This window comes from Panthera onca, chromosome B1, assembly GCF_046562875.1.
Source record: "Panthera onca isolate mPanOnc1 chromosome B1, mPanOnc1 haplotype 2, whole genome shotgun sequence".
In the NCBI taxonomy this organism is placed as follows: domain Eukaryota; kingdom Metazoa; phylum Chordata; class Mammalia; order Carnivora; family Felidae; genus Panthera; species Panthera onca.
In genome coordinates this window covers 58,295,278-58,322,163 of record NC_138342.1, presented here as the reverse complement: position 1 = coordinate 58,322,163, position 26,886 = coordinate 58,295,278, and the positions used below count along the sequence as shown (strand labels likewise).

Below are 26,886 nucleotides of genomic sequence, written 5' to 3'. Positions count from 1 at the left end.
TCACTTATTCATTCAAAACATCTATACTGAGTGCCTACTATGTGTCAGATGCTTGTTTCTAGGTGCCTTGAATATATCAGTGAAGAAAAATAGCAAAGATCCTTGCCCTTTCATGATTTGTTAAAAACAATTATTTTATATGTATATTTTCCACTTAGGAAAGTGAAGTATACAGTGGATATCCATTTAGAAGAGCTTTAATCCTTTTGCAAACAAAAAATTAGGTCAAAATGTACACAGTAGGAATTTCATGTAATATAACTAACTTCAGCTGGCTTTAGAATGGCAGTAGATGTGCCTGTGCTTGGAAGTAATGAAATGGATGACCATAGTTTCTCCCTCTGAGAAAGGCACTGACTTGGCACTTTTCTTGATGTTTTAAAATCACATTCCCACTCCCATACTTAATCCTCCTGATTATGCAATACTAATGAAATTATGCATTTAACAAACAGGAAAAATCCATGTGTTTGCATTTCATTATGTATTTAACACCCACTTATCATTTTCTGATGAGAGGGTGTCACTGATGTTTACTTTATTCCATAAACCTGACCTACTTTGTGTCACTAACACTGAATACAAGTCAACTCCAGCTGGAGATGTTAACAGCCTTCGATTGGTTGTTATAGGATTTACGTGGAGAAGTATGTGATCAGCATATAATAAACCAAGCTAATTTTATTCAGAATGTAAACATGGATAATAACATTTGCTGAAATGTAACAAAACTCTTAGCTTGTTGGCCAACTAAGGACTAATTTGGGTTCCAAATTCAATTTCTTAGTCCATCAGAACTACTCTGGAAAGTATGGATACTTGGTTCTTGAAGGATGGGCCCTTTTCCTTCTGAGCTTTTAACTCCTGATCATACTATGGTGGTAGCAATGTTCCAAGCAATGTCAGTCCATCTCTTGGAACTGCGAGATAAGAGTACATCCCTCTTCATTGCTGTGAGGTTAAGAAAAGTGTTGTTGCTTTTTTCAGTGTAAGGTTTATATAATTTGACCTCTTCCCAAAATGAAGGCTTAACCAGCTTTGCCAGCTCATTGAAGAACCTGTGTTCTTCACATATGTTGATCAGTTCTGGACCAATAAAAATAAAAATAAAAAAGTTAATGAAAGACTGTTTACTTTAACAGCTCTGGATAAAAGTCTCATGCCAGGATCTTTAACCCTTTTTTTGTTGTTGTTCTTAATATCTATAAAACTAAGAAATCTGAGCTGAATTAGGTAATAGACCACTAAAATTCTTACCCCAACGATTAATATTGAGTTGCCCCATGATAGCAAATGTCAGCATTACATGTTCCCATAAAAGTGTCAGTCACCTTTCACACAGGTAACACTAATCATCTTTAAGATATCCTTCACGGGCATTTAGAATTCCCAAATAAAAGATATATACATAGGCACTAGATAATGTTATTGAACATCCTTAAATATTGCACTCCCAAATGTTGACTTCAGAGAAAGTTATGATAGGAAGACTTTGGGAAAGTTTTGTGCACTTCTTCAACACACTGTTTCCTCTTAGTCCATCAGCCTAATAGAAAGGGGAAACCCATCCAGAAGCTTGGAGAACGTGTGTCGCTGGGCTTGCCAACAACAAAAATCTGATCCCAACCACTCTGAACACCATGATCATGCAATTTTCTTAACCAGGCAAGACTTTGGACCTGCTGGAATGCAAGGTATTTCTATTAATATGCAGAAGAAAAACTTAAGGGCATGACTTTTCAAAAATAATCCTAAATCAAAGAATCCGTTCAAATGTTCCAATCCCTACCATCACTTTCCATCATGCATCAGCCAAGCATACACTTTCTTTCTATTGCTTCCAGTGACTTCTGTGGAATTCACAATGTTAAATGCCACTTAAATGCTATAATAAATTATACTTGCCTTTAAAATAATGATTATGCATTCGGGATATGGAGGGGACGCTGTAAAATGCAGTGTGATTTCCACTAACTCTTTGGAAAGGGAAAGGAGATACCATGAGAAATGATTGCTGCCAAGGAACTTTCTTCCAAAGTCAGCTTACATTTATCTAATAAATTCTGATGTAGACTTTGGAAAAAAAGTAGACTGATGAGTTTCTTTTCAACGTTGATGGAATTTCTGGCTCCCTTCATCAGTACCATCATGGGAAGGACCATTCACTAAAACAGAAAGACAGGGCTTTGTTGGTGGGAGGAACAGAATGGTAACTCCAGGCAGTTCCTTCCCTTAGGAAAGGAGAAAACGCAGACCCAATGAATCTTTTTAGAGACCGTTACCTGTGTGTGGCTTTCCCAAGAGAACGTGGCACAACACTAGCAGTGAAATAATACTGCCTCTGTTTCCTGAAAAGCCTTTTTTTTTTTCTAGGCGAAGGTCCAGTAGTAGTGTTTAATGGGTTTTCTCATAAAATGAAAATAAAAGTAATTGTTATTCTCTACAGGATATGCTCCAGTCACCGGCATGTGTCATCCAGTGAGAAGTTGTACCCTGAATCATGAGGATGGTTTTTCATCTGCTTTTGTAGTAGCCCATGAGACTGGCCATGTGTAAGTCACTGTTGACAGCTATAAAGCAAAAAAAAAAAAAAAAGTCTTTTCTTTCCTGCTTCTCTCAGTATTGTTCATACTTTGGGCCGAGTACATGCCAGCCTGCAACTCTCATTCCTTGCCAAGTGTGAGGAGCTCAAAACAGGGAAGAGGTCATGTACTGAAACTAAGTAAGTGGCTCTGGCTTGCAGAGATACCCCTGTGCTTTACATAGCTATAGAATAAGAGAGACATTTCTGTCAGATGGTTCTCTATTTTGCAGTTTCTTTGACTTTTCCACAAAACCCACGTTAATTTCTAGAATGTGTATTTCCCTCGAATGACTTTCAAGAGTGAAATCAAGCAAAACCAATGGTCCCTCTGATTCTTACCAGGGAGGTCTCCCTTTTGTTCTAGGCTGGGAATGGAGCATGACGGCCAAGGCAACAGGTGTGGTGATGAGACTGCTATGGGGAGTGTCATGGCCCCCTTGGTGCAAGCAGCATTTCATCGTTACCACTGGTCCCGGTGCAGTGGCCAAGAACTGAAGAGATACATCCAGTATGTCCCCTTCTGCATGTCGTGAGAGAGCATTTACGTCACAGCATAACACAGACATGAAGCTGACTTTTAGGACCTTGGTCATAACCAAACTCCCAGTGAATGAAAGCTGTTGCTCATAATAAACATTTTCTTATGACTCAGAGCTTTTGGCACAATGATGCCATAATGTAATCACAATATTTTAAACCATAAGCGTAGAATTTAAGTGAATTTTTAACTGTGGTTTCCGTTTAGTAAATTCCTTATAGCATCTTTGACTTACGGTCAAACTTGAGTTGAGGACAGGGAGAGGATGGCCATGTGAGGCCTGCATAATGTGTCACTATGATGCTGATATAGCATCAGTGCCAGGATCTGCACCACCACACCATGTGGGGACTCAGCTGGAGACATGTATAAGGCTGTCAAAATTCTACTGTCTTCCTGAGTCATGCCTGGCTTATTATTTCTGGGATGAATAAGGATGATGGGTCTTTTTCTAAGTGGAACTTAAACCCAAAACCTTAAAAACGTATGCCTTTGTGATCTTGCTATATGATGTGATGGAATTCAAGAGTATGTAACCTAAGAATACTTTTTCATTAGGATGTGATAAAAAAAAAAAAATGAACACTTTACTAGTTGAAATATTTTCCTTTCTACAGTTCCTATGACTGTCTCCTTGATGACCCTTTTGAACATGATTGGCCCAAACTCCCAGAACTTCCTGGAATCAATTACTCTATGGATGAACAATGTCGTTTTGACTTTGGGGTTGGTTATAAAATGTGCACTGCGGTATGTTACTCAAAGTCCATTGAGATTTTGCATCTTGAAATCTATTTGCGTAGCTCCTGTTTGGTGAGCTTCACAGACTCACTGGTGCAAGTATAAGGTTATCTATCAATGATTGTGTGTTTGCTGTGTCACTACGTGCTGAAGCTAAGTACTATATTATTTAATCCTTGTGAATTAGTATTTAATCCTTGTGACAGACTAGATGGGAGTCTGGGAACTGGCAACCAGTTTTATTTTACAGATGAAAAAGCCAAGACTTGAGAGAGATTTAACAATTTGCTTAAATCATGCATCTGGTCAATAGGGGAGCCAGACATTGAAACTAAGATTGTCAGGCCATGAAACTTTATGCTCTATTTCTCCCTTGGTTTTTGTGACCTTCAGAAATTACTTCTAAGCCTTTGATAGGTTGCTTTTCATTAGTTTGTTGGCCAGAATTTCATACCGCTCTGACCAGATGGAAGAGTTGTGCTCGTGTATTCTCTCTCACATGACAGTCATGTGGTATAGTATGAAGGTCAGGAGCAATAGTGTGAAGGTAACGAGCGTGTGTTTCATACTCAGACGAGGTGGGTTGTCAGAATCTGGATCTCACTAGATATATAACTTCGAGAACTTTAGTCATTCTCTGACTTAGTTTCCTCAGGTGTAAAATGTGGATAATGATAGTATTTATCTCGTGGAATTTGGCACCAGGATTAAATTTGATAGTATAATTAAAGTCCTTAGCACAATGCAGGCACATAGTAAATGGAGTTCAGTAAAGCCAGTGTTCCATGTAGCTATGCAGATTAGAGGTATGTTTCACTAAATTTCTATAATGCGTTTTAGTAGTTTATTAAAAAAAGGAGGGGGAGGGGAGAAAGGAAGGGCTTTTTATATGTTGGAGCAAGCTTTATGTGTTAGAGAAAGAAAAATAAATATTTCATGGCACTGAAAAGAAGTTGATCTTCTGTTTGAAATCTTCCATGTGGAGATATCTACAGCCATTTGGTCTGTCTGTAAGGTGCACACTGTCAGCCCCTTACTACTTACATTAATGCTTTAGAGCTGAGAATTCTAAAGTTTGGCTCAATATTATGGAAAAGTACAATTTCTGCATTTAAGTAATAGGAATTAGAACAACAACAACAACAAGAACCCAGGTCCAAAATGAGTGCTAATTTAAAAACAACAACAAAAAAAGACTATGACCATAAGGCTATGTGTGGGTAATTAGTGGTATAAGCAATGAATATGTAGATAAACTGGTGTTTTGATTTTTTTTTTTAATCTAGAGAATGGTAAGATGTTTCCAGTTACAAAGAGATCAGATAAGTAAAGAGCACAGACAACTATTTGGATATTGTAATGTCGTGTTTTAGGAAGATAAAACATTCTCAGGAATAAGAATACTAATATGCTGGTCTATTACTTTCTCACTTCTAACCATAACTACAGCCTTACCTCGTAACTCATATTCTCAGCCATGGATTGTTTTCAGGATTAAATATGTGGAAAGTACGTTATAAACTATATGAATATATTGTGGCATTTTGTAACACTCAGAAAACTTGATCTCACATAGCAAGCCTTACAAATATTTTCTGCTTTGAGCCAGATCATTATGATGGGTATTTTTATTGTTTATACCTGACTAGTTCATACTTACAGGGCTAAGGAGAGCTATAAAATGATCATAATAAGTTTTTGTATTTAAAATGGTCATAATGTTTACAAATTCTTTAAAGTTCCAGTGTTGTCTATTTGAAAACCATAAAAAAAATAGTATGCAGAAATGTTAAAGTGAACCAGAGAATCCCAGACAAATCATTGCTTATCATTAATATTTTAGAATAGCAGAATGAAAGTATTATTTCCTTGGAATTCTTAGGCAGTACTTTTTTCTTAACATGCCACAACTATGACTATTAATTTGAAATGAAAATATCCAAGAAACATGAAGAAACTGTATAGAAGATATGGTTGGACATACATTGGTATGACATGCCATCTGTCGGTCACTGAGATCTTGATTCTCTCTCTTCCAGTTCCGAACATTTGACCCATGTAAACAGCTGTGGTGTAGCCATCCTGATAATCCCTACTTTTGTAAGACAAAAAAAGGACCCCCACTTGATGGGACTGAATGTGCTGCTGGAAAAGTGAGTGTATCTATTTATGCAATAAAGATTTAAGATATGTTTCACAATAATCATCTTTAGAAACCTAGAAAATTATGACCATGGCTGTAGTCCTTTTTGTGCAAGACATGGTGTATGGGGTTTCATTATGATCATGTACAAACATTGTTTCCTAGGGCTGTTATAACAAATTACCCCAAACTTGGGTGCTAAAAACAACAGAAATGTTATTTTCTAATAGTTCTAGAAGCCAGAAGTCCAAAATCTATTTCATTGGGCAAAAATCAATGTGTGGACAGGACCGTACTCTCTCCAGAGGCTCTAGGGGAGGATCTGTTCTCACATCTTCCCGCTTCTGGTGGCCGCCTGCATTCCTTGACTTGTGGCTGCACCATTTGAATCTCTGCTTCCATGGCCACATCATCTCCTTCTCTTCTGTGTGCAAATTTCCCTCTGCCCCTGTCTTATAAGGGTACATGTACTGTGTTAGCATTTAGGGCCCACCTGGATAACCCAGGATAATCTCTCCATCTCAGAATCCTTAACCAAATCACATCTGCAAAGACCATTTACCAAATAAGGTAACATTTACGAATTTCAAGGAATAGAATCAGACATCTTTGAGACCGCTCTTCAGCCACTGCTGATAGAATAGGAAACAGCAGCTCAGCAGAATATCTGTGCCCCTGCTAATGGCATTTGATTTACTTGCTGGCGTCTCACTCCTTGTGAAAGTTGTCCAGAAATAAAGTCATGTGAATTTATACAGAAGATTTGGCCTTGTTCCTTGGGGAAAGATGCCCAGAGGTTTTAAATCTCACATTGTGTAGTCAAGGTCGAATGCTCAGAAACTGGCCAGGGGCCAAGCTACGCTACTCATAAGGGGAAAGATCACCAAACCCAAAACAAAGGCATGTTAAGAACTCAAACTGAAGAGCCTTGACTAGTTTGGAAATAAGATATTGTAGACAGGACCAAAAGCTGGCAAGGAAGATTTACATAGCTTTCAGTTCTTTTAAAGCCCTTTAAGCTGTAGTCCAAATATGTATGAACTATATTTGCTATGAGAATTACAATAATAATAATAATAATAATAATAATTATAATAATAATATCTGCCATTATTGGTGTTTAACCTTTGTTAGGTACCATGCTAAACACATTATGTTTGGAAAAATTCAGTGTTACAGACTTTTGACTAAAAAAACAAGAGCAATAATGAATTAATTCATTTTTGCTTTATGAAAAATATATCCTGTACATCAACTCTGAACATCCAACTTCTCTAAATATATTTGTGTTATATTTAAACTTAACCAAATTTGAGTTTTAAGAGACATTTTCATTGTATATAGGATAAAAAAGCAAGTCAAAATGTTGAAAGGGAAAGAATACCGGTTGAACACCTGCTATGTGCTGGGTACTATAAGCGAGGTACCTCTATAGTATCAAGGTTCAGTGGTTCCCACTTAATTATTTCTTGGTCAGATGTTCTTATCCTCCTCATGATCCTTCCTGGGCCGCAATAGTCCTCATCTAAAACGTAAAGATAAAATAAATGACCTATCTCTCAGAATCATTGTGAATGAAAAGTTTGAAACATATTTAAGTGTTTTGAATACTATATATGCTTTAGATATGTTATTTAATTCCAAAGTTAAGGCATATATTTTTCTGTTATTATTGTAAAGGGGTGCATATGACCCTTAAAAAGCCTAAAATTACAGCTAACGAAGGATGAAGGGTAGAATAGTACCCACTATGCAAGTTGGATCCTCAGATCATTCTTACTGGTTATGTTTGATGCTCACTGTAAATGTATCATTTAAAAACTTGTCTGAGTAAATGTTATTTTTTCATTTTATACTTAAAAATGCAAGCCTAAATTATCCTGTATAGGGCACCTTATTGATATAATTGCACTGGGTTCATTTTTAAATGCATTTTTACCTGGTGGGCGGGGGAAGAAGTGAAGGCCTTTAACTGGTGGCCCTTGTATAACAACTTCAGCTTTAGCATATGCGTGATTTTCATAATTGCCTTTTGTCATTTTCCCAAGTGGTGCTATAAGGGTCATTGCATGTGGAAGAATGCCAATCAACAAAAACAAGATGGCAATTGGGGATCATGGACCAAATTTGGTTCCTGTTCCCGGACGTGCGGAACTGGTGTCCGTTTCAGAACACGCCAGTGTAACAATCCTGCGTGAGTATAACTGCTGTAATTTCGAGTTGTTTTTGGCTAGACCAGAAAATGCTTCCATATTGTGTTGTTAATATTTCTTTCATGAAATACATATGAAGTACACAACATGAAAACCAAGGGTTTAAGTGTCTGTTTTGGGCAAATCTCCATTCATCAATCTTGTGAAGAGTAGTCAATAGTGAAGATGAAAGGCTGGAGTGAAGATTAGAGGTTTTTGAAGCAGTTGCTCTTTAGAAATCTTCAGGAGCGAGGCAGAGAGAGCCTGGGCACTGAGGCTGTCCGCAGGAAGCATGTCAGCGTGGGGAGTAATTCCAGACAGGGGCTCCCACACTCTGGGGTTAGGAGAGCAACACATTTGAACAGGGCAACAGAAAGACCTTGAAGGAACACCAAGGAGCTGTTGGGGAAACAGCTATCCATTCACTCCCTCAAACTAACTATATTGGATCTTTCCTTCCTGCATGCTCAGCAGATCCTTAGGACATTCTATCTGGTCTAGGGTTTACCATTTTATAAAGAAGATCAAGTGTGGCATACCTGTCTTCACAGAAGGGATGGCAGAAGTATTAGTGGAAGTCACCAAAACAATAAAAATTGTAAGAACAGCTAAGGTTCACCGCAAGCCATGCTTCTTTCTAAGTATATTAAATATGTGGACTTATTCAGTCCTCTCCATTTTCCCCTAAGAAAGATGGGATTACTTTTTGCATTTGCCATATGAGGAAACGAAGGCCTACAGCTGTGATCAGATTTCTTTGGGTTATGTGTTTTATGCATGGCAGAAAATCTATTTCCCTCAGACCATAGATACATATGTTTTTATATTTCTTTATATACTTTCACCATACACATACATCCAAAACAGACTGTTTGAAAAGCTGATTTAAGTCAAGTTTTTGGTCCCCATCTTCCCTCCCTGTACCTGACACACACATGTACTGGGAGAGGATGGCGTTTTCAGAAAGGGACTGAAATCAGGAATAAGAGTTCATTCACTTTGTGCCTACAGCTCCGAAACTCTGGCCTCCTGCCTTCAGGCACTGAGTCTGCGAGCTTCCACTGCTGGAGCAGAGCCAAAGGGCATTTTCCAGTGCTGTCTTTTTTCTGTAGGCCCATCAATGGTGGTCAGGACTGTCCTGGTGTTAACTTCGAGTACCAGCTTTGTAATACAGAAGAGTGCCAGAAGCACTTCGAGGACTTCAGAGGACAGCAGTGCCAACAGCGGAACTCCCACTTTGAATACCACAACACCAAGCACCACTGGCTGCCCTACGAACATCCTGACTGTGAGTGGAGTGGACCTTCTCTCTCTTTCCCACTGTGTGGTTGGGAACTTCAGAGGTTAAGCCTTGTCCACACCAATCCCTTGGACTCCTGGCACCTCGTTGGTAACTTAGAAAACTTGGTGTTTATAGGGGTAAGTCCTGCTGGGTTTTGAAGAGGAAGGCTTTCTCTAGAGAGGTGAGAATTGCGAGCTAGTTCCTGGCCAAGAGCATTCCCACCATGGCTACTGAAAAGACCAGTGGAAAGCAACCCCTAGGAGACATGTTGAGTTTCCTCTTTTGACTGAAGTGCCTCTACGAGGAAATGCTCTGGACTAGTGTGATCTTTCCTTGCTGAATAACTAGAAAAAGAATACAGTTCTTTTACAAGTGAGTGAGCACCAAGAAATAGATCGTTACTTAAGAACAAAAGCCAATTTCTAACCTTTTACTTTTGTACTATATACTAGTTATGAGAAATGAACTTAGAAACTCCCTTTCATGGTATCTGGGTGGCTCAGTCAGTTAAATGTCTGGCTCTTGATGTCGACTCAGGTCATGATCTCACTGTGGTGGGATCGAGCCCCTCATTGGGCTCTGCACTGATAGTGTGAAGCCTGCTTGGGACTCTCTCTCTCCCTCTCTCTCTCTGCCCCTCCCCACTTCTGTTCTCTCTCTCTCTCTTTCTCTCTCAAAATAAATATATAAACTTAAAAAAAATTTTTTTAAATTTCCTTTTAATTGTTTACTTCTTACCATGAATTTTTGGTTAAATAATGTTCAAATGGGAATGAACATCTTGCCGTACTTCATCTTTGGATGGATAAAAGAAAAATAGTTACATGATAACCATGTGATATAATACACTGCCAAGTTCAGTTTATAAGCTGTTTTATGGAAAAGATGCATCCACATAGGAATTCAGAGTTGCAATGCATTAAGAAGATGCATTCTTTTTTATTTCGATGAAATGAGTCACATAAATTATAGTAAAATTAATGAGATCCTATAGGAGATGTTGACCATACCAGGGCATTGGGCCAGACAGAAGAGAAACCCTTTTAGTTCTCAAAGTGTCACTAAAAGTAAATTGCCTCCCTCTGAATTAAAGTTTGTTGAAGAGCTGTGGTAAAATTCAGGGTTGTTGGTACAACCCGGTTTGCCTGGGACACTCCCAGTTGTTGCTGTGTAACTATTATTTCAACCACTGTTCACTCTCAAAAGTTTCACAGTTTAGGGGCACCTGGGTGGTTCAGTCAGTTGAGCATCAGACTCTTGATTTCAGCTCAGGTCACGATCTCACAGTTCGTGAGATCAATCCCTGCATTCAGCTCTGAGCTGACAGTGCAGAGCCTGCCTGGGATTCCCTCTCTCCCTCTCTCTTTGCACCTCCCCCACTCATGCACGTGCACGCTCTCTCCCTCTCTCAAAGTGAATAAAATAAACTTAAACAAGTTTCACAGTTTAGATTCGTTGTATGCCAAATATGCATCCTTTTCTGCTACTCTTTATTTACGTATACAATATTTTGTTTTCAGGAAACCATGTTGGAACTTCATATTTTAAAAATAAAGTAACTGTAGTGTTCAAATATGTCGTTTTATATAAATAGCTGATTTAATCTTCCATCTTACGTAGCCAAGAAAAGATGCCACCTTTACTGTCAATCCAGAGAGACTGGAGATGTCGTGTACATGAAGCAGCTGGTTCACGACGGAACACACTGTTCTTACAAAGACCCATACAGCATATGTGTTCGAGGAGAGTGTGTGGTGAGTTACAGTTGCTTCCCCGGAAGCTTCATATGTTTTCGTGATTTTCGTGAAATTCTACTTTTATGGTCCTTCATCTGCATGTTTTCAAAAGGTTTTAACCCTTTCTTATCTGTAAAATCACATTAAAATGAGACTCTAGGACTAGTTGAGGAGGCCTAAACTAAATGTGGGAGAAATTTCACTTTTCAAACCAAAATTTGGCCATTGGCAGCATCAAGATTTAAATGTATTTTTCCTAATTTCCAGCCAGATGCCTTTTCTAAGTTATTCTGATGTATCTAGGCTGGGAATACAGCAACTTGGGAATGAACGATGCCTTTGCTTTGAGTATTTCACTGGTAAGCATCTACTTTTATGATACAGAGCCTTTTTCAAAAATACAATGCTAAGTGTATTTTATCTTTTATTTAAAAAATAATGGAAATTCTTTCTCTCCCTTTCCAATTGATTCTAAGTTTAAACACTGAATTCCACATCAGAACAAAGTGGTGAAGATGTAAAAATGGTTTTTGCCCTATTTGGACTCTTAAAAAAAAATGCACTTGACTTTTTTGTTCATGTTCACAGGTTGAATTGATATGAAATCATCCTTCTTAACATGTTACTCCTGTCTGTCTCTTTTTCACTTCAGTTATGCTGATATATTTATGAATCTCAAGTATGCAGATGCTTTACATTTGAAATAAAATTTCCCCCAAAAGTAGAATCTGAGTTTTATCCCTCCTTCACTTCCCACATTATCTGGTACATCAAACATGTGGTCATCATTTTCTCTGCCCATTTTCCTTCCAAATTTATGAGCGCAGTGGCATATCGTATAACATAACCCTGCACTGAAGGATCCTGCTCCGGTTCAGAACCTTCAGTGGCTCCCTGTTCAATTCATGTGAAAAAGTAAACTCTGCCTGATATTCGAGGCCTTTCATAGCTTGTGCTTTGCAAATCATTCGCTCTTCTTCCCCTATCCTATAGCACTAACCTTCCATTGTTTTTTTTTGTTTGTTTGTTTTTGTTTTTTGTTTTTGTTTTTTTGTTTTTATTTCTTGAGAGAGAGAGAGAGAGAGAGAGAGAGAGACAGAGCATGAGCAAGGGAGGGGTAGAGCGAGAGGGATACAGAATCCAAAGCAGGCTCCAGGCTCTGAGCTGTCAGCACAGAGCCCGACGCAGGGCTCGAACTCACAAGTCATGAGGTCATGAGCTGAGCCGAAGTCGGACTCTCAACCAGCTGAGCCACCCAGGCACCCCTCATTGGTTTAAATATGGCTTAAGTATTGCTCTTTGAACCCACTTTCCATGAGCAACTTCCATGACTCTATTTTAATCCCTCTGCGTTCTTGAAATGCCTTCCATAGGGTCCTATAAAAATCTCCAGCACTTCATAAAGTTTTGTTTCACATCCCTAAACAGCTTGTAAAGCTTATGCTAATGCACAGCTCACTGTTTTGCTGTTCATCTTTCCAAATAGGAAAGCAACAAGGGGAATAAACGCCATCTTTACTTTTGGTCTGTTCAGCATCAGCTACCATATCTGTGCTTCGTAAATGTTTGATGGTCATGACTATGTATAATGGGATAAATATTTCATTAGACTGGGGGAATTGATCCTAGAGTAGAATTTAACCTAGAGTACAAGTCATTTGACTTCATAGTAGTTCTTCGAAAGATTGAGGCATTAGAAATGAGAGCTGGAGTGAAGGCTTGGTGCAGACCACCTCACTGTGGAGTCCCAGTGAAACAAATGCTTCATCATTGTCTAGGATTCTCACCTTTAGTTGGCACATTAAAACTACCCATGCTTAACATCTTCTCTTTCCAGAAAGTGGGCTGTGATAAAGAAATCGGTTCTAACAAGGTTGAGGATAAGTGTGGTGTCTGTGGAGGAGATAATTCTCATTGTCGAACCGTAAAGGGGACCTTTACCAGAACCCCCAGGAAACTTGGTAAGATGAGGTCTCTCATGAATTTACTATCCTTCTCTAGGATTTGTACTTTTTGAGATTTCTTTAAGGAATGTAGCATTTCCCTATAAATATAACAAAACATTCACTGCTGGTTTAGTTTTATTCAGACTAAGTTTCAAGGAACTAAAAAAAAGAAAAGAAAAGAAAAACAAACACTTGGGATTAAATTCATACTCCGTAGCATCCATGATGAAAAATTGGCTACTAAGTTTAGATAACGAAGAAATAAAATCAATATCAAATATAGTAGTTAGCTAAGATATGTGTTTTGTTTTGTTTTATGTTTTTTATAAGACCTAATTGTTAGAATTGATTTTTTTTTTTTTTTTTTGAGAGAGAGAGCATAAGTGGGGGAGAGGGGCAGAGGTAGACAGAGAGGGAGAGAGAGAAAATCTTAAGCAGGCTCCACTCTCAGCTTGGAGCCCAATGTGGGGCCCAATACAAGGCTCTACCCCATGAACCTGGGATCATGACTTGAGTTGAAATCATGAGTCGGACACTCAACTGACTGAGCCACCCAGGCACCCCTAGAATTGATGCTTATTTTGAATTTTTTGTTCACATAAATTGTTGATCGGAAGTTAAAAAAACACACACACAATTCTAAATACAACTTTAAAAATATTCATTAGTTTTGCTTCTTTTATGTTAAAGGTGACAAAATTTATCCCATTTATAAATCTAGGAATCTAGAGTCCATATTTCACATAATTCTAAATGTTTTATATTACAAGGGTGCCTGGGTGGCTCAGTCAGTTAAGCATCTCACTTTGGCTTAGGTCATGATCTTGCAGTTTTTGAGTTTCGGGCTCTGTGCTGACAGCTCAAAACCTGGAGCCTGCTTCAGATTCTGTGTCTCCCTCTCTCTCTCTCTTTGCCCCTCCCAATCTCTCTCTCAAAAATAAATAAACTTTAATGTTTATTACAGAGTCAGTGATCTGGGCTTAGGCGTACAGTGAAATTTCAGTAGATGGAAAAAAAAAGCACAAATAATATGCAAAATTATGAGTGGTTTTATAATTATTCATTGGAATTTTCATAAAATATCTGGATACAAAAATTTATTACTGACCAACTTTTTAGTTGCTAATAAATATTATTCAGTTATTCAGTAAGCATTTATGGGAAAATGTTTCTGAGAATTCAGCATTTAAAGGTAAATTTGATGTAGTGCTTCCTTGAGAAGCTTCTCTTACATCATCCCTCTACAGTTGGTAGAGTCTCTAACAGAATGATAAAAACAAAATGAAACAAAGCAAAAATAAAGATAAGAAAATTGGTTTACTCTGAACACATTGTCATGGCAGTCATTTTCTCTTTTAGGAGTAAAGAAAGTATTAGAAAGGTAGTCTTCATCCAAATGGAATAATTCTCTTAGTTCTTTGTAGTCTCATTATACCTCAACTATGCAGCATAAGGCAAGTGCACACATATCAGTTATGGTCTTTGATATATTTGGGGCGGGCAGAGTTAGGTGAACTGTGTTCTAAAGTGACATCAGTAACATCATTACTAATGTTTTTGATATTCCTGTGTGGTATGACAATTTAATGGTTAAATGGTTAAAAAACAAATATTGCCATATCTGGCTGATTACATTATTTTAACAAGGGAAACAGAATTAAAACTATAGCATTTATTGTGGTTTTGGTGGAATAACATGTAATTTTCTTCATCTTATTGTGAAGTAATTTTGCTTTCTCTATTGCAGTTACATTATTCTTTTTGGTGTAAAATCATTCATATTCTTTTATTTCCAGAGTGAACTAATGTAAAGAAAAAGTTTTTGCCATTAATCATCCATTCTGTATTATGTGCAGTAGGAGGCAGTGATATGTTTTTTTAGATACCTCAAAAATTACGCTAAACCTACTGCCTTCTGAACCAAGGTCAGAAGAGGTGAAGAAAAGATTTCATCAGTCATACTGATTCAAACTGTTCAAAGATAAACTAATATCCATTTCTTTGCACTAATGTTGTCATAGTCACTCAATAGACTAATTAACGTTTTCCAACAGGGAAACATTTAAGCAAGAGGTGCCATACAGAATTCAAGTTGCTGGAAAATGAAACCTGCAAGTATTCAACTTCAAATCACCTTTATCATTTCTTATTCACACGTAGCCTTACTTTCATTGACTACTAACTGTTTATTGGCATTAGCTAACTATTATAAATGCATTTTGACTTCAACACATAAAATTACTATATAGCTTCTAGTACGGTCAGTGAAACAGCAAGACGTTGAGTCAACGTGAAACCTTTACTAATTAAAAACATTCTATTTAAGGGAAGACAAGAGGCGCCTTCACTTTACCCAAAGGAGCTCGTAATATTTCTCTTGCTGAAACAAGAGAAGCTAAAAATGTGCTGGGTAAGTTGTAGCAAACTGCAGAAAGATGGGCATCCATAAATGGCATCAAGCTGTTTTGCTGTCCTTAGCATCTTAAGCACGTTACTTCTGGCCATTGCATACTCAGACAAACCCGGCACAGTTCACAGACTGGAATGTACCCAGGCTCAGGTACTGAAAACCATAACCCCAAAATGACTATACTATTGAGTTAAGACAGTAACCAATATTGTGAAAAAGTTGGGGAAAGCTATCCATAGGTAGATATTTATTGCCCATATAGAAATGACAAGCGTATTTCTTCCTGATGATACGTGATTGTATAAATACACAATTTATAACTGAATTTCTGTCACTCATCCTGCAGTATATAAATTGGATGTTTCATAATATAAGGTGTTAGTTGCATAATCTCCATATATTCATTTGTTTGATGCAAATGAGATGCAACATCTTGATTTCTATTTGTCCTATTGTTGATTTATAGTTAAGATCTTAATTCTAAGTCATCTTAAGATAATTTTTAGGACATGTGATAATACTAAGATTTGTTTTATATGACATTGACAATAATAGGATTGATGTATGATTTTATAACTCAAGGCAATCCATTCAGCCTATTGATTTCATGATTTCTGGAGTAGAAGATTGAGTTTAAGGTCCATGTAAAGGCAATGTATGACATAACTTACAGACATTTTCCAACCAAATGGTTTGGTCAAATCTAAAAAATGTATTTTAAAACTGTCCCATGATAAAACTTAAGGCTTTAAAATTAATGGCTGATTACAAGAAAAATGAAAGCTACTCATTGATTAGGTGAGTAGCTTTTTATAATTATTTTAGAGAGAGAGAGTGTATGAGTTGGGGAAAGGGGCAGAGGGAGAGAGAGAGAATTCTAAGCATGTTCTGTGCTGTCAGTGCAGAGTCTGATGTGGGGTTCAGTCCCAAGATCCTGGGATAATGACCTGAGCTGAAACCAAGAGTGGATGCTCAACCGACTGAGCCACCCAGATACCCCTTTCTTCTGTAATTTCTTTAGAATAAAGTAGGCTTTAAATATGAAGATACTTCATAAATTAGAAGTTTAGCTATCTGTACTTGCCCTTAGGCTTTTAAAATAATACACAGACTTGGGGCACCTGGGTGGCTCAGTTGGTTAAGCGTCCAACTTCAGCTCAGGTCACGATCTTGCGGTCCGTAAGTTTGAGCCCCGCATCGGGCTCTGGGCTGATGGCTCAGAGCCTGGAGGCTGCTTCGGATTCTGTGTCTCCCTCTCTCTCTGACCCTCCCCCGTTTGTGCTCTGTCTCTCTCTGTCTCAAAAATAAATAAACGTTAAAAAAAAATTTTTTAATAAAAAAAATAAAATAATACATACACAGATAAAATATCTCAAGAAGTTTACCTACCAAGTTCACCAAAAATTGGCCCCTCTTCAACAGGGTGGTTTAGAAAATTAAAACTAAAATCGTGTAATATATAAACTTGATAAATCGCTGTGTTGTACACCTGAAACTAATGTAACATTGTGTGTCAACTATACTCAGATATAAATAAACAAACAAACAAACAAACTTAACTGCAATAAGAACAAACTCTAAAATCACATAGAAGTACATAGGAAAGTGTAGTATTTACCTGAATTGTTGTTGACACAATTCATAGTCCAATACCAGATAAATGACTAATAGATTGGGAACAAGATTAATTTCTCCCCACCATTACAAAAAAAAAAAAAAAAAGGTTTTCTCTAATTTCATGCCCGTTGTCACAAAAGCTACCAATGCTTTGAAGTTAATTCTGAAACTGCTTCTGTCAGTTTATGGATGCCCTCTTCTGCGTGCAGGAGCAGTGAGAATTTCATGCTCGGCTAACCATGGTTATTGCTTTTGTTTTCTTCTTTGCTTTCTCCGATATTTACTACACATGCAAAGGGTACCTTAAGATGTTTGATATACCCCCTGGTGCTAGACATGTGTTAATCCAAGAAGACGAGGCTTCTCCTCATATTCTTGGTAAGTGTTCCTGTCTGCTGGCTTTGCTTTAGCATGACCTTAGAGAAATGTCAAAGTCATATATATATAGAGAGATATATATGTGTGCCGATGCGTGTGTATATATACGTATATGTGTATGTATACATAGATATGCAAGAGTTAAAATTACATATAAATGCATTACTATATGGTTTTTGTTTTGGTCATTTCTCCCCACTATTCTTTCTTTAAAACAAGAAATATGCAAAAACAGAGCTCTAATTTTTGGTGAAACCTGGGTTGGTCCATTATTTATGTGGGGAAAAAAAGTTATTTAACAAGTTTTTATGCACTTTTTCTCTGTATAAGGGGAGGAGAAAAATAAGTATGTTAATAAAATGCATTAAATTAAGGAAGAATATCAGAAAAATTTGCCATATATAGGTTGACAAATTTGTTCTGATATTTTGGTTGATGCCATACTATATGCCTCTCCTTACTTTTATTGCATTTTAAGTTATTTTACCGAAAAGCAACCACATGTGAATTTTACTAGTCTAGTGCAAATTTTCCTAATACCAGTTATGTGTCCAGTTTCTGACTGGCACATGGAGATCCATTTGCATGGCTGTTTATAATTTCCACAAGAAGATTCTTTTCCTCCTTTATGAGAGGATCGTGTAAAAATGGCATTATCTTCAAAGGTCTATGTACCAATGTAAACCTAACTTCCACTTGTTCCCTGATCTATTAAAGCACTAGGAAGCTCTCTGAACTCAGGTCGCATCTGTCAATCCCATGAAAATTTGCCTCTCAAATTGCTTTTTCTTTTTTCAAATGGGTAGCTTAAAAAAAAAAATGAATTGTTTTATGGTGTGTCATAGAATTTTTTTTAGTATTTAAATTATATTTGGGGCGCTTGGGTGGCTTGGTCGGTTAGGCGTCCGACTTCGGCTCAGGTCATGATCTCGCGGTCTGTGAGTTCGAGCCCTGCGTCGGGCTCTGTGCTGACAGCTCAGAGCCTGGAGCCTGTTTCGGATTCTGTGTCTCCCTCTCTCTCTGCCCCTCCCCTGTTCATGCTCTGTCTCTCTCTGTCTCAAAAATAAATAAACATTAAATTATATTCACTGCTAGATTCCTTAATAGTCTAGCAGTCAACCATAGTTCTTTCTCCAATAATTCAAATTGTTTATTTTTTCTCCTAGAATTCAGATTGTTTTCCTTGGAAACATCAGACTTGTTTTAGAAAGCTCAAGCAGAATAAATGTATTTAACTAAGACTGCTCATGTTTTCTACACATTTTCAATAGATGGTAGTAACATGAGCTTTTATTTTATGTGCTGATAAATACCTCCAAACTTTAGAATCCCATTTGCTATTTTTTTATCCATTAGAGAAAGCATTTTTAAATAATATATAGTATACCTGTAATGCATTAAGAATTCTATCATCAATAAACAGCTTTTTTCTAGCCATACAAGTAGAGATGTGGCCTTGGCATTTCACAAACATAAGAACTAATTGTTTATTTACCTAAAAATTAGTTCAACTATGTTGGATATCTATAAATATTTTTACAAACTTGAAAGAGATACATAGTAAAGAAGGTGTTCTATTATATGCTGTCCTAACATAAATGATTTATGTTAGTTAGTATAGAAATATCCATAATTCTCAAAATATTCCCAGCTTTCTAAGGAAATATATAGGAAGAGTGAGTTAGAAACCATTAACCTTTTTGACAGTGTTTTCAAATAGGAATATTTGCCCATTTCTATCTCCCATTTAACCATTTTGCCATTGTTTTTGATTAGTGAGGGAGTGCTTTTTGAGGATTTTGAATGCCTAATGACTGGAATGGGAATCATACCAGAACTAACACTCATTTTGATTGCTTTGATGCTTAAAAGGGGATAGATTTGCTATGGATCATCAAAACTATAATATGATAAAATAAAATGTATGCTGGTTACTCATTTTTCTTCCTTTAGCTATTAAGAACCAGGCTACAGGCCACTACATTCTGAATGGCAAAGGGGAGGAAGCCAAGTCACGGACCTTCATTGATCTTGGTGTGGAATGGGATTATAACATTGAAGATGACATTGAAACTCTTCACACAGATGGACCTTTACACGATCCTGTTATTGTTTTGGTATGTGGTATTACAGACTCATGATGTAGTGGGTTTAATTTATGTCCATTTTAGTTTTATAATTACTTGGTCTGAAAACACTTTTACCCTAAACATTGTATATTTAGTTGCTTGTTTTTATATTATTCCATTTATCTGCCTGTCCCTACTCTGTGCAACTTGGTCATATATTTTATTATATGTACATTTTAACCCAAAATGTAGTATGATTGCTGATTTTTAGTAATCAGTTATGTGGCAAAGACAAAAGAGAAGAGAGATTTTTATATTTACCCACATATTTACCATTTCTTTTTTTTTAATTTTTTATTTATTTTTCTTTTTAAGACAGAGAGAGAGAGAGAGAGAGAGAGAAGGAAAGAATGAGTGGGGGAGGGGCAGAGAGAGAGAAGGGATATTTTTACCCTGTTAGAGGGAGTTCAAGGAATTGGAGGGCTCACTAAGAAAGTAGGTGTGACCACAGGGTGGAAGCAGCATGCACAAGCTTTATTGACCATTGAGCAGGTTTGAGTGCAGGGCCACCATTCAGCAGAGATGCACAAAGGAACTCCTGGAAGAGAAGGGATTGGAGAGGGGGTGTTTCTGGTTAGGCGATGTCACTCATCGCAGCATAATGGGGAGTCTCTGTACTGAGTCCTCCACAGAGCAGCAGCAGCTTGGGGTCCTTGTAGCCATAGTCTTATTTATAGTTAGCAAATGTTGAGTGCGGTTTCATAGGGGTATGCTAAGTAACAGGGCCTAAAATGGATACAAATGTGCTTGTTTGGGTTATATTTAAAAGAAGTGTGTGTGTTAAAATTTGAGTTTGGTGCTAGCAGGCTTCTGAGCTAAAAGGTTTGAGCCTGTTCCGAAGAAACAAAAGTAGGGGCCAACAAGCAGGAGCCATCTTTGGCTCATTTACGTGACACTGGTCTTCTACAATCCATCATCTATGATGAGAAGTCAGCCTCATTCATATTGCTGCTCTGTATGTGAAGTATCCATTTTCTCTGGCTGCTTTTTAAAGATTTTCTCCGTATCTTTTGTTTTGTTTCATTTTGTTGGTTTAGCTGTTTGACTGTGATATGCTTAGTTTGTGATGTTCTTTGTCTGTATCTGGCTTGGGTTTCACCAGGCATCTTGGTGATCTAAGTTTGATGGTTTTTTGGGGGTTTGTTTGTTTGTTTGTTTGTTTTTACCAAATTTGGGTTGATTCCACAAGTGTGTTTTTCCCCCATCTCTCACTCCTCTTCTCCTAGGCCTCATTTACACAATTGTTCCATAAGTTCCTGGACCTTGTTCATCCTTCTGTACTCATTTTTTTCTCTGTTCTTCAGATTTGATAATTGCTATTGAGCTGTGTTCAAGTTCACTGTGTCTTATGTGGTCTTCAATCTGTTGTTGAGCCCATCCAGTAAATTTTTCATGTCAGTTGGTGTTCTTTTCTAGAATTTCCACTTGGTCCTTTTTTTTTTTTTCTTCCAAAAAAATCATTTCCATTCCTATGCTGAGATTTCCATTCCTATGCTGAGATTTCCATATATTTCACCCATTATGTCTAATGTTTTCTTTGAGTCCCATGTCTTCATGTTGTCTGCTTCTATGGGCTGCTTTTTTCTCTTGAGTATGTGTCACATTTTCCTACTTCTGAGAAATTTTTAAGTGTACAGAGGACATTATAGATGGTAAGCTGTAGGGTGTTTGGTTTATGTTGCCTCCTTTTTTTAAAGTTTATTTATTTATTTAGAGAGAGAGACAGAGAGAGAGAGGGAGAAAGGGAGAGAGAGCACAAGTGGGGTAGGGGAAGATAGAGATGGAGAGAGAATTCCAAGCGAGCTCCATGCTGTCAGCCCAGAGTCGGATGCAGGGCTCTAACTCACGACCTGTGAGATCATGACCTGAGCCGAGATCAAGAGTTGGATCCCTAACTGACTGAGCCACCCAGGAGGCCCTGTGTTACCTTCTTTACAAGCTGTTGGGTTTTGTTCGGGCTGTCATTTTCTCCTGATTTTTGGAGCCTGGTTTATGCTTTGTTAGGGCTGATCTGTTTCAATTTTGTCCTTATTTTAATGGCATGGCCTGTTTGATACCTTAACTGATTACCTGAAGTGTTAGTGAGGTCTCTTCATCTAGCTATAAAAGAACTCCTATGTCCCTATGTCCTATGTCCCTGCCTGTCTGAGTCCCAGCCCCACAGCAGCCTCTCAGTAGTAGTCGGCATGGTGTCTTGGCTGGGGCATGCACAGACCAGCCTTCAGTCTAGGATTAATGCAGCTTCTGAGCCACCCCTCTGTGTAGCCCCTTCTTTAGTGTCCTGCCTGCAATTTCCAAACACCACCCTCCATCTCCTCATCTCAGTGAGATTGCTATTTTGGCTTAGCCTCCTGTTCCCTGCGCCAGGGTCCAGAACCTGGCCCCATCAGGAAACTGGGACCTGGCATGTTTCTCTTCTTGTTGGAATCACTATCCTTTGCTGTGTTATACAGTGCCCCCAAAAAGTTCCTTCCTATATCCTGCCCAGTTTTATTGCTTTTAATATGAGCAAGACAACTCTTATTACTCTCTCGTGAATGAAAACAGAAGACATCTACTTGATTTGAAAAATACTGTTGCATTCTGTATGCAAATATTTATTGAATTCTCTATAGAAAATATTATACTAACTTAAAGCCAAAGCATTCTACTCAATTCCAAGGTGTTTTTATACTCTTTGAAAATTATTTCTCTTTGGTGAAGTGTCTGTCCAAATCCTTTGCCCATTGTTGAAGTAGGTTTTTTTTTTTTTAATTTGTTGAGTTTTAAGAGTTTGTTACATATACTTGATATGTCCTCTATAAAATATATGATTTATCAAATATTTTCTCATAATGTATAGTTTCTTTTTGTTCTCCTAATAGTGTCTTTGAGAGCAAAATATTTTAACTTTCCTGAAGTCTAATTTATCCATTTTTTCTTTTATAGATCAAGATTTTGGTATTCTATATACATTTTTTTCCTGCCTAATCCAATGTTAAAGTATTGTCTTCTTTTTTTGGTAGAAGTTTTATAGTTTTATATTTTATATTTTGAGTTGATTTTTATATAAACTCTGTGTGATGTGTTAGGTTCTTATTTTTGCATATGGCAGTCTACACTATCTATTGCTGCATAACAAATTACCCCAAACTTAGTAGCTAAGCACAAAGCAACACTGATTATCTCGTAGTTTCTGTGGGTCATGTATTTGGCTGAAAATGGCTGCTGAAATGGCTAGTTGTGGCTCAGGGTATCTCATGAGGTTGCTGTTAGCTGCGGCTAGTCACCCCAAGGCTCTACTGGGGACATCTGCTTCCTAGCTCTGTCACAGGGCTATTGGAAGGCCTCAGAAGATTTCCTCTAAGCGTTTCCATGTGGTGGCTGGTGGGCCTGAGTTCTTCACTACGTGAGCCTCTTCATAGCCTCCTTAAGTGTCCTTAGCACATGACAGCTGGCTTCTACTAGAATGAGTGATCCAAGTGACAGAGTACAGCCAAGACAGAAGAGTCTTTTTTAACCTAATCTTGGAAGTGACATCCCATCACTTCTGCTGTTGTCTGTTTGCTGGAAGCAAGTCGCTGAATCCAGCCCACACTGAAAGGGAGAAGAATTAAGCTTCACTCATTGAGAGAAAAAGGATCAAAGGATTTGTGGACACATTTTTAAAGCCACCACAATGACTTGTTCCAGTACCATTTGTTGAAAAACATCCTCTTTTTTCCATTAAGTTTTCTTTTCATCTGTGTCAAGAATTAATTGTTCAAATTTGTGGGGGTTTATTTCTGTCTTTCTGCTCCATACATTATATAATTTCATAGCAAAAATATAACTAATCAAAATTTTATTAAATTCGAATGATTGGAGATCAGAAGCTCTATTCCATTCATATAATTACACTGCATTCTTTTCCAGTGGCACAGGCCTCATGGTTAACTGCTGTTAACTGCCAGGATAACCTACCTCAAGGCTTTGTCCACTGATATCTGGGTGATGTCAGGGAACAATGTGAGCTAGAGATGTAAGATGTGAGCTACAGATCTCATATCAGATATGAGATCGGTAGTTAGGGCAGTGGGGTATGGCAGTCTATCACCTCAGCCTTTCTTTTCCTCTCTAAAGGGCTGGACCCCAGGTTGGGAGCCCTGGAGCATGGCAGCGAGCTGTCTGGGGCTGAAGGCAGTAGGCATCTGGCTACAGTGTAAGGGTCAATGCTTGGTTTGTAATGTTGTTTTAAAAATAAAGACTAAGGGAGAAAAATAAAACAGAAACCAGATAACCAAATCCTTCATTCTAGTTGGATTTAGTATTACCCAATTTCTCAAGCAAAAGCTATTTCTAAAAGTTTAGTTTAAAATACTAGTGAATTGCATGTTTTTCTCTTTATATAATGATGTAATCGTATAAAAGCTAGTATGTGCAAGTCAATAAAAACTTGTTTTTTTAAAAAGAGTTACATTGCCCCAAACAAAATTAAAGAACAAACTGAAAAAACAGAATATATTTGCAATGCTTATTACAAAAGGATTAATGTCCTTATTGTGTGAATTATTTAGAAAAAGATATGTATACCAATAAAAAAGAAGACATGAACATGTAGCGTATAGCAGACAAAACACAAGTGACTAATAAACCAAGAAAGTTAAACATTGATATTTATCAAATAAATAACAATTAAAATAACAATCTTTTGCCAATCAGTGAACAAAGATGACAATTATATGGTATGTAGTGCTGAATGGGTACATTCATATACTCTCATCATGAAAGTAATAATTGTTCTAACTATTTTGAAGGGCCATTCCCCAGTCTATTATAAGAACAACAACAACAACAAAATGCTTATATCCTTCAGCTCACCAGGAAAATCAGAAATCACCACAAAGATGGGGACAAATTCTAATCAATACAAGTATATATTAACAAGTGAATGGTTAAATAATGCACACTACCTTTAGAATTAAACACTTTGCTGACATTTAAAGGTATGTTTTCAAAGAATATTTACTATCTTGATGCATTAAGTGAAATAAGCAAAGCCAGAAAAGCATACGTGGGTACACACACACTCACACACACACACACACACACACACACACGCAATATGCAAATATCTTGAGGGCATATTGCAAAATAACAGAAGTTACTTTGGTTTTCTCTGGTTTGATAGAATCATGGATAATTTTTATTTTCTTTAGATTTTTCCATAATGGGTACATTTTTTGGAGGGAACATTATATTTACCATTATGACAAAAGAGTTATTTTAAAGAATAATTTTCAAATGCAAAAGGAGATCTATAACTTAATGTATATATTAAAGAAATCTATGGTGAATCATATTGTGAAGTTATGTTTTTATTATGTAAATCTTATACCTAAGTATATTTTTTATACTTTTTATGGTCCAAGTCTTTTATATTTGCATTTTTTTCTTAAACAAGGCATACTTGCACTTTAGGTGATAGAAACATTATATTTTTAGAAACTGCTTGAAAGTCTTCCAGTTTTAATAAGAGCACTATTCTAAAATATTTGTAATTTTTATTCAAAATGTAAAACCTCTTCAGGTGACTTACCTATCTGTTTCATGTGTATATTAGATTATACCTCAGGAGAACGACACCCACTCCAGCCTGACATATAAATATGTCATTCATGAAGATTCAGCACCTACAATCAGCAGCAACAATGTCATCCAGGAAGAATTAGATACTTTTGAGTGGGCTTTGAAGAGCTGGTCTCAGTGTTCCAAACCCTGTGGCGGAGGTAACTATTGAACACATTTATCACATTCAAATGCCATTCATAGAACACCAATTATTGTGCTTTCTGCCTTAAAGATTGCCTCTCATTGAGGCTGCGATCTGAGAAATAGCAAACATACCAACAAAACATAAGTACAAAACATTTTTACTGAAATCTCTGAATCTACAAAGGATAGGAGTCCATTCATGACAACTGGAAACCTTCTTAAAATCTTCTTGCTCTTTTCCTTCTGGTTCTTTTTGTCTCATATTCATGAAATGGGGCCTCTAATGACTTTACTCTTCCCCAGCTCTCCCAAATGCTGTGCCCTGTGGTTCCAGCCTTTCTTCTTCTCCATTTTACTTTCCATATCTGTGCATTTCTTTTCTATCAGTGTTAATAATAAAGGAGCTATTAGTTGTACCAGGTAGCAGGTGCTGTTTTAAATGTTCAGTGTATTAGTGCATGGATACTCAGAATGATTCTGTGAGGTCAGCACTATGATTCATTGCACTGATCGGGGAAAGTGAAGCCCCCGGGGAAAATAAGTAATGTGCCCAGATCAGAAGATACAAACCCAGGTGTTCTGGCTTCTGGCTACATGCTCTCACTACATTGTGCCGCCTCTCTGCCCTTTCCCAAGTTAATCTGTTCAGCTGTTCTCAGATTTTTTCAGTTTCTCACTTCGTCCCTTACTCTAGTTCTGAACAATAAATGCTCCAGAACTGAGCTGGCCTAGAAGAAATTTTCCCTGACAGGTAGGAGAAGGCAAGGGGCTTTCACAACAATGATGTTGAGTAATTGAGAACAAAAAATATTATTCAGAGTAGGGAATGCATGCATCAACCATTTATTTTATCATTTTAATTCAAGGATGTGTGTCTAAAGAGGTTTTTTTTTTTTTTTTTTTTGAGGTAGACAGGGCATAAAATGTTTTCAATTAATTATTTAAAATGATACTTAATCCATTATAAGATGCTCATTTAATCTGGATCTTCCCTTCTGCCTCACCCTCAACATCTACTTGGTTACAAGATTTGTTGGAAGCACCTTTTTAATATCTATCACATCGATTTATTCCTCACCAGGTTTCCTGCATGATTTTGAAAGGGAAGATTATTGCAAAAGTCTTTTAACTAGTCTAATTTGATCTTCCGCTCTTCCTTTATTTCCAGGGTAATTGAATGAATGAATGAATGAATGAATGAATTAGTGGAAGTTTATTATTTCCCTGATTTAACTCCTTTAACATCCTAATGTGTTCTTCTGAAGGCATAGCATAGTTTATGTAGTATTCTTGCCAAAAGTAAATAACCTGAATCTAATCATTAGGAGGCAACTATATAAAACCCAAATTGTGGGACATTTTACAAAACAAATAGCCTATACGTCTCAAAAAATATTCAAGATAAAAAGATGCTCAGAAACTATTCCTGCTTAATTCCATGACAACTAAATGCAGTG

General features: G+C 37.2%; 1 protein-coding gene across 3 annotated transcripts in view; it reads left to right on the top strand.

Annotated features, from left to right (window-relative positions):
• The window catches only part of ADAMTS3 (ADAM metallopeptidase with thrombospondin type 1 motif 3), a 260,356-nt gene that overhangs the window by 217,196 nt on the left and 16,274 nt on the right, over positions 1-26,886 (top strand). For all 3 annotated transcript variants that reach the window (XM_060654896.3, XM_060654897.3, XM_060654898.3), the window contains 12 exons: positions 1,538-1,694; positions 2,447-2,552; positions 2,949-3,092; positions 3,740-3,872; positions 5,903-6,016; positions 8,055-8,200; positions 9,311-9,486; positions 11,101-11,234; positions 13,054-13,177; positions 17,487-17,567; positions 19,521-19,684; positions 25,278-25,443. In XM_060654896.3, coding sequence (XP_060510879.2) covers positions 1,538-1,694; positions 2,447-2,552; positions 2,949-3,092; positions 3,740-3,872; positions 5,903-6,016; positions 8,055-8,200; positions 9,311-9,486; positions 11,101-11,234; positions 13,054-13,177; positions 17,487-17,567; positions 19,521-19,684; positions 25,278-25,443 — 1,645 coding nt within the window. The remainder of the gene's footprint in view (positions 1-1,537; positions 1,695-2,446; positions 2,553-2,948; positions 3,093-3,739; positions 3,873-5,902; positions 6,017-8,054; positions 8,201-9,310; positions 9,487-11,100; positions 11,235-13,053; positions 13,178-17,486; positions 17,568-19,520; positions 19,685-25,277; positions 25,444-26,886) is intronic.